The sequence below is a fragment of the Rhinichthys klamathensis genome, unplaced genomic scaffold (genome assembly GCF_029890125.1).
Source record: "Rhinichthys klamathensis goyatoka isolate OS25496 unplaced genomic scaffold, OSU_Roscu_1.1 h1tg000103l_1, whole genome shotgun sequence".
NCBI lineage: Eukaryota > Metazoa > Chordata > Actinopteri > Cypriniformes > Leuciscidae > Rhinichthys > Rhinichthys klamathensis.
In genome coordinates, this window is record NW_026606642.1 from 3,391,044 (window position 1) to 3,399,717 (window position 8,674).

The 8,674-nt window shown below is 38.7% G+C and overlaps 1 protein-coding gene across 1 annotated transcript; it reads right to left on the reverse strand.

Moving 5' to 3' along the window:
• Positions 1-4,805: 4,805 nt before the first annotated feature.
• Positions 4,806-6,379, reverse strand: LOC130086903 (SLAM family member 5-like). The gene is made up of 4 exons (XM_056253130.1): positions 6,262-6,379; positions 5,503-5,841; positions 5,100-5,396; positions 4,806-5,020 (listed from the first exon to the last, which is right to left on the reverse strand). The coding sequence occupies exons 1-4, from the start codon at positions 6,308-6,310 to the stop codon at positions 4,869-4,871; spliced, it is 837 nt and encodes a 278-aa protein (XP_056109105.1). The 5' UTR covers positions 6,311-6,379; the 3' UTR covers positions 4,806-4,868.
• Between the last annotated feature and the right edge of the window lie 2,295 nt (positions 6,380-8,674).

Consider the following 8,674-nt stretch of genomic DNA (forward strand, 5'->3'; position numbering starts at 1 on the left):
TAACCCTACCCCAGACCTAAACCTACCCATAACGGAAGCGTCATCTAACTGACGCTAAAGGGGGCCATGTGCGTCGGATTTAGACGCATGGTCAAAAGCGTCAGTTAGATGACGCCCGAGGATGAGCATCTCATATTGACGCTTAAAGGGTACCATGTGCGTCGGCATGTTGACGCATGGTCAAAAGCGTCAGTTAGCGTCAGTTAGATGACGCCTTGGGATGAGAATGTGTTGGCCAGGAAGCACTGGTCCAATCAAGCCATGAGCGACTTTAAGAGCACAAGTCAAATTCAACCCAGCCATTATTTAAAGCAACTCCCAATATGCAGGGCTGACAGAGAAATATCAATATCAAGGCCTTCTACCATCACATCAAGCTCCTCAGAGCTGGATCACACCAGCAACATGTTCTCTGCTAGATCGGAAAGCTGAATCCAACAGATCACCTGAACCGGCAAGAGGGGATTGGATGGAAATGGATGGGACACCCCCTTCTAAACTTCTTTGCCAGCTCAACCTGTGGCCCCCATGAACGAACTGAGGGGTGCTCATTTCCCTATTCTTAAGAAAAAGGATAAGCGTGAGCTTGTTCACTGAAATCTTTTGGCAGTGAACACATTTAGCTCCCCTGAGAACTGAACGAATGTGCTCTGCCCCAAGGCAGATAACAGAGTTTGTACGTGTCCTCATGGAGGAATATAGCCTAGAAATCTAGACGCACCCTAGCGGCAGCAAAAATCATTTCGCCGCAAAGTGTGGTCTAGCAACTCTCCATAGACGGTTTAGCTGGAAAACCCCAAACCTTGCCGGGCCAATCACATCGTGTATAGAGTTGGCGGGCGGGCTTAACATAATGACGACAGAGTTGCGACGGTCAGAGCAAGCTCGGACATATTCGGTTTGAAGTCATTCATCCTCGGATGCGGCGCCGCGCGCGCTGTTACAAAAAAGCTGTGGCGAAACGATCAACTTGTCATTTTTGCCGCACTCGTGCGGACGCGTCGAGTATAAAGGCTTTATTTACTCCGTGTCAGCGCGCGCTCTGATCGGTAAAGGACCTCCGAATCATCTCCAGCACTCCGAAGCACCACTACTCCGCCTCCGTTTCCCTCGTAAGCTGATATTAGTATTTAAACATTCTCTATGATATTATTTTTTTAATGACAAAAAAATGTTTAATGACTCTTTCTCTCTCTCTCACACACACACACACACACACACACACTGTCTCTTTCTCTCTCACACATAGGCTAGTTATAAACTCTTTAGACTTTTAATGATTATTGTTTTATTTTTTAAAGTTTGTGGGTCGTGTAAAAAACAAAAAAAAATCCCTTATTTTGGGGATGGATTCCTGGAAATCTCCCTTATTTTCAATGTTCAATGTTGACAGCTATGGACTGGATACGGTAAAAGTTTAATATATCAACTTGCTCCGCTGACTACGTCCCCTTCTTCGTTGCTCTGATTGGTTGTAGCGCTATCCAATTGCGTGGAGAGAGAATTTGAAAGACAACCGTTTATCCCGCCCATCAGATTGAGCCCTGTCAATGATGAGTTCCCAGACCTAACATCTTGATGTAGGTCTGGCGTGCCAGGCTAGGAGGAACACACTTCCTGAAACTCTTGCTTTCCATTACCACACATTACAACAAACAGCTCCTGAAGACAAAAAAGCTGATGTTGTGTAACTTAGGCATCCTTTTATGCACAGGTGCTCCAGTTATAATCAGTGACATTATGAAGTTGCACTGTGACAGGGGCGTCAGTTTGTGTTGAAAAGTGGTGGGGACAAAAGATCAGATGAAAAAAACAAACAAAAATATTGAATAACGGCACATCAAAAATAGGCATAGCGTAGGCCAGTCAACAACACGAAAATACTCAGCATAAAACCCTCAACAATGTCGACTGCACATGTAACAGTCCCTGCAACACCAGCTCAACCGAACAGTGCCAAAGCACCATAGGCCTACTACAGGGCTCGACATTAACGCTTGTCCGCTTGTCCGGGACAAGTGGATTTTTTGAAGGGACAAGTAAAAGAGAATTTTACTTGCCCAACAAGACAAGTAGCCTCCACAGGCTGCGTGCTCGTTTGTCCCCGGGGGACACCACACACGAGGAGAAATGGGGCCAAAAAAATCCAACATGTTGGATATCCCCGATTAGAGATCTGAGCGGTTCCGGCGTCCTTCCGAGCAGACGAGAGCAGTCTTAACACACCACACACTGCAGGAATATCTAAAATTATTTTACGATAATCGGAGCATCCTTAAGATTGTCGGAAGGGGTAAATCGGGGCTAATATCGGCCTAATTATCCTGCCGTGTGAACCAGGCTTTACTGATCGACGCATGCATGTTTTTGGGTCATTTTAGAATCAGTAATAGTTTATTTTGTTTAAGTTACTTTTTTGGACAATGTACATTGTTTCTTTCTGTATCTAAACTGCATTGCATGTTTTATTTTGTGCAAATAAACCTTTAACATTTCTTGGTTCGCTTGATTTTTCAGAACATTTTAACCAAATGCTTTCAAAAAGTGGTGGGGACAAAATCAGCCATTTCAAAAAGTGGTGGGGACATGTCCCCAGCGTCCCCAGTGTAAATGACACCTATGCACTGTGACATATCTTTAGTTTATGGACAGTCCATTTCTATTTTAGATGTGCTGCTGTCCAATTACAATATAGTTTTTGATTTAAACATCATTAATTGTTATGACTATTTTCGTTATACATGTAAAAAATCCAGTCTGTGATCTATATCTGGCCTCTCAACTTTTGTTTGAAATCTTATGTAAACAGTTCTAAATGTAAATTGGTTTGCCTTTCTAAAATGACCTATACAACATAATATAATTTGATTGTTTGATTGTCTTTGGAAAGAAAGTAGGACAGTAGTCCTATAGCAAGTAGAAAGTAAGAAAGCAGTGTTAACTCATGTTAGATCTGTGCTGAAGTGTGTCCTCGAGCTGCAGCTGCTCTGCGGTTTATCATTATTCTGAGCTGAAATGCAGCTTTAGCAGACATTGGTTGCTTAGTAGACGTGCTACAACAATCGTTGCAGTTGCTTTGGTGTGAAAGACAATCATCATCAGCTCAGATGACAGCATGGCTATAATGAAAATCTTTCAGAGCTTGTGATGATTGGGGCGTTTGATGTCACTTCCTCTTGCTGCTCCATGTTAGCATCTATTCTGTAGTATAGCAGTTTAATAGCTATATACTGAAGTAAATTATTTCATAGAAATAGTTCTGTCGCATCTGCAAGTTCCAGATCGTGTCTTTGTTTCCTTTCAGAAATCAAAGATGGAGGCTGTGTATGAAAATGTCCCTAAAAAACGATGATCAAATACTGTATGGAATTGATGTTAAGAGTTCATACAATACATCTCCCTTTTGGTTTGAGTTAATTCTCTGACAGGATACGTCTGTTTTTAATTTTTGTATTACATATTTTGGTGTTATTGTGATGTATAAAATGTTGTATTAATTTAAATGTATTTACCAATATCATATAGCACACAGACACTTTTTTTAGTTTTTAGTTTAGGAATTCACCTGCTGTCCATTATTAAATATAAATCACATCCTTTACTGTACTCCTTTGTATCATTTACTGTTCTTGTTTTGTTATTTTTGCAATATGTTATTGAATAATTGGCCTGCTTAAGACCATGTAACCAAATTCAGTTAAATTATATTCCGAACCAGTCATACTTACCGGTAAGTAATAACAAAATCTGTTGGTTCAAGGAACATAAAAAACGATCATTCCCCTCTTTATCAAACGCTTTCACTTTAAAAACCAAATAAATTACTGTCATACATATCTAAATGATTAATACCCACAGACAAATCAATGGCACTTCCCTCTTTGAAATGGACTACTACTGAAATTGGCACAGACTAGAGAACATCAACTGGTGTTAAAGATGGATGTGCATGTATATAGATGCACTTGTGTGTATAAGCTAGTCCTCAACCTCAGTCAGAACGTATATAAGACGAAACAAAGAGTGAGTTCCACGGCAGATTCTTTCCCAAGCATTGATTTATTCAAGTGAATCTACGGGTCATTTAGCTTGATCTATATGTTTATTTACTTCTGGGTGGTTTCTGCAATAAAATAAAGAATAGCAATGAATAATACATTCAATGAAAATAATAAAGCAACACAAAATTAGAAACACTAAGTGACAGCACAAAGTGTAGTATGAAATATACACTTACTATACGATCAGTAGATGCGCTCTCGCTCTATATAACTCAAAGTACAAGTATATGGGGAGCAGGGTATGAATAAGGATGTAGGTTGTAGGGTGTGCATTAAAGTTAGACATGAATGAGACAAATGTAGGTTTGTGAGTGAATGATTTTATATAATTTTTAAATTAATCATAACTAACATTTCTCTTTCTTGCAGGATTAACATTTATATGCTTTTGAATACTAAGTCCCCAACACTTGGGCCAGAGTTAGTGTGTCTGAATATAACAAAAGTGGAAACGGAACTAGAGAGCTGTCTAGTTTTGATATATCTAACCTCATGGTCTTAACAATAAGCTGAAAGTATCAAGAAATCCAAACTTGCTTTTACATAGTAACAGAGAATTATACCGTACATGTAAAGAAACAATTATATTTGAGAAAAATTATGAAATGAAACACGTGCTGTGGTATCGGCGTGCTTAAAGTGAGCTTTAAGTAATACATTGAAAGCAAAGTTACCCCCCTGTGTTATTGATAAAAATGCCAATAAATAAACGTCAATATACCCCCAGATTCATATATAAAGCCATTAAAAATAAATTAAGATTAATATATGATTGAAATAGTTCAGAATGAGAAATGACATCATCATTTACTGTCCCAATGTGTGAATATGTGCTTGATCTTGTTCAGCTCTTCTGGATCTGATGTCATAAAGTAGAACAATGACAGTAGCCACGCCCACCAGAGCAGCGAGGACCAATCGGATCACAGCTTCAGTAGAACCACAACAGTGGACAGAGTCTGAGGAATAAAAACTTCAAACTGAGATCAGATCAGTCAATAATATCAGTGATGACATCAACTAACATCACTGCTGTACCTGCACATGTGTGGCAGAGTGTGTTGATGTCCAGATGTGTGGTCTGGTTGCTGATGGGATTGTTCAGCACACAGCTGTAGGTGTTTTTATCCTGATATTCCACCTCCAGAGGTAGAGAGAGACTGATGCTGAGATCACACACACTGATGCTGGACAATACACTCATTCCTGCGTACCAGGAGAGAGTCGCATCACTCACATTCAACACTGAACACAACAATGAACAATTTGATGATGAAGAAGAAAATGAAGAGCAATTTGAAGAGTCTCTGCTGATGACAGGAACAGGCAGACGAGCTGGAAAACATGATATAATAAAGAGAAATATGGACATGTTTAAATATTTGGTACTGAAGAAGTTCATTTAATAAGAATAATTGAAGGACAGAACAAATTATCTCACCATAGACAGAAACAACGAATGTTTTTGATGTCAGTTTCTCTCCATTTAACTCTAGTTGATAAACTCCAGCATGTTCAGTTGTGGTGTGTGTGATGGTCAGAGATCCAGTTTGATCGTCCAGTTTCAGTCTGTCTCTGAATCTCCCATTAGAAACATCATCATATGTGGAGAAGATTTGGTTCTCTTTGCTGATTTTAGCAATCAGAGAGTTTTCAGCTCCATATTTCCACAGCATGTCGTCGTCTTCATGTATTTCAGTAACATTAGTGTTTAGAGTGACAGAATCTCCCTCCATCACTGACACTGACTGTATTTCATTTGTTTCGGCAGCAAACACACCTGGAGAACATGAACAGGTTTTCAGATTAATGCTCATGTTGGTTTAGAAAGCCTGAGATCAGTTTTTAACCTTTCACAGCAACAGAGAGACCATTGAATCAATAATTTGATCTTTAATGTATTTCAAAACATTTAGCTGAACAAAATAAAAATTATGTTAAATTAATTACATCTTGAAAGTACAAGTTTAATTATATGGCTATTTTAAATATATTATGATTTAATTGTTTAAAATTACAGCAGAATAATCAAAAAGTATTTGAATGTTTTTTTTTATTATTGCTCGAGGAGAATTTGCATAATCATAGAAATCAAGATTTCTAAAACAACAAGAGAGATTTGATTTCAGTGGATGAAAATAATCTACTCTGAACCGCCACAGGAGTTTATTACTCTGAAATGTAAATAAACAACACTTACCGATCAGACGGCAGGCGCACAAACAGAACAACACAAACATGTGAAACATTTGCAGTTGTTCAGTGAAACCTGATCTAATAAGACTATCAATGAAAGCACAACAGATCTTAACAAACACAAGCTTGTGAATCCTCCCCGACAGAGTCTGACCCTCCTAATGCACACACACACACACACACACACACACACACACACACATATGCACATGCCATAAACACGTCATATAAAAACTACATTTCATTGTAAAATAGAAAGTGATTTAAAATTGTTGTGTATATTAATTCAGTTCTCCATTATGGGGAAAAGTAGAAAAAGTATTTAAGGCAAGTTCAAGTTAAAACCATGTCTGATTTCAAAGTTACCAGTTTTAGAGAAGTTAATCTTATGAGGCAAACTGAAACCTGCTTTTTTTTTAAAGACATCTTAATACTGTGGATACAGGGTATAATAATCATCACTATACATTCGGACAGCACTACAAAATGGCGAGCTCACTATATAGTCCACTATATAGTGAGTAGCGGGAGATTTCGGACACAGCATGTGATCGTACGCGCATCAAAGATGCGTCACTGCGTCATCACGCTACAGTGCGTCGATTATTAAGCATTCCAACATATTACCGGTAGTTTCTCTTTCGAGTCGGTTGCTGCAGAGGAGCACAGCGCTATTGTGTAAAGATGCCATTATCCAAGTGGGGGAGATGAAGCTTCTTTTTATATTTGCCGTTTTGCTCCTTTGTTTAATCAAGCATGGTCATGGTATGTTAGTCTCTCTTCTAATCGATTTATATTCGACAGAAATGCATTTATCATTTGTAATTGCAGTGTGTGCTTTTATTTTAGTTTTATCCATTTAAATCCCACCCTTTATCCCTTTCATGCATGAATTATGATAACCTGAGTCAGCATTTTTTCTTATGTGTTTGTATTGCTCTTAGGGCATGAAAAACACATTTTATTTATTTATTTTATTATTATTATTTTTTTTTACAAATTTTTCAAAGAGATTTTCAGATGTCCATTTGAGTGGACAGCATGCATTTATGGTTTAAACGGAAGAGATACTGTATTTATTAAACATAATACATTAATCAAACAGATAAAGTATGTGTATTTAACAACCTAATCAATACAATTACATCAAATCATGTGAAAACTATCAAATGTATTAAACAAATATATATAAATGCGAAATATTGCAAAGGCAATTGACCTTCAAACAAGTTGCACTTCTTTGTACAACACAGAAAGTTGTACAGTACAACGCAGGACAGGTGCTCAGCCGCTCCATGAAACAAGCTTTTAAAGTTCAGTTTCAACCCTGATCAAAAAGAAGAAAATTCAGATGTTCATGAGCTCTTGATAATTACAGACAGGAGTTTTGGATCAGGATTAGATCTGAACTCTGCAGGAACGTAGATCTACAGGAACAGGATTTGGCATCTCAGCTGTAAATCAATGATATTATCCTGCTGTTTCTTTGCCTGTGTTAAAGTATCAATCCAGACATATTTCTCTACTTAAAAAATTATGAACATTTTTTTCACATTACTTTCCTGTTGTATAATGTTGTTCAGCTCATAATGAACTGTTGTTCATTTCTTCTACAGGAGCTTCTGGTGTTGAGCCAGACAGAGTGTCAGTGATGGAGGGAGATTCAGTCACTCTAAACACTGGTGTTCAAACAAACCAACAAGAGAAGATTAGATGGTACTTTAATTACACACGTATAGCTCAAATCAATAGAGATCAGAGTAAGATCTGTACAGATGTTCAGTGTAATGAAGGTAATGAGAGATTCAGAGACAGACTGAAGCTGGATCATCAGACTGGATCTCTGAACATCACACACACCAGAAACACAGACTCTGGAGAATACACACTGAAGATCATCAGCAGCAGAATCAGCGTCACTAAGATCTTCAGTGTTTCTGTCACTGGTGAGTCATTATTATGAGGCGCCGTCTAGGGCTTAAATCAAACTTCATTCACGCACACATATATGAAACACGTGCACACACGTATACTTAGTAGTCAAACATACACGTATACTGCTGAATGCTCGAACAAATACATATGAAATGCACAACGACACATCTAAAGTCGCTCACGCACATACAAGCAAACTCTACACACAAGAGATGCGTAAAACTCTCCACGCACACACTCATATGAGACACGCACACGCACATACAAACTCTCCACGCACACACTCATATGAGACACGCGCACGCACATACAAACTCTCCACGCACACACTCATATGAGACACGCGCACGCACATACAAACTCTCCACGCACACACTCATATGAGACACGCGCACGCACATACAAACTCTCCACGCACACACTCATATGAGACACGCGCACGCACATACAAACTCTCCACGCACACACTCATATGAGACACG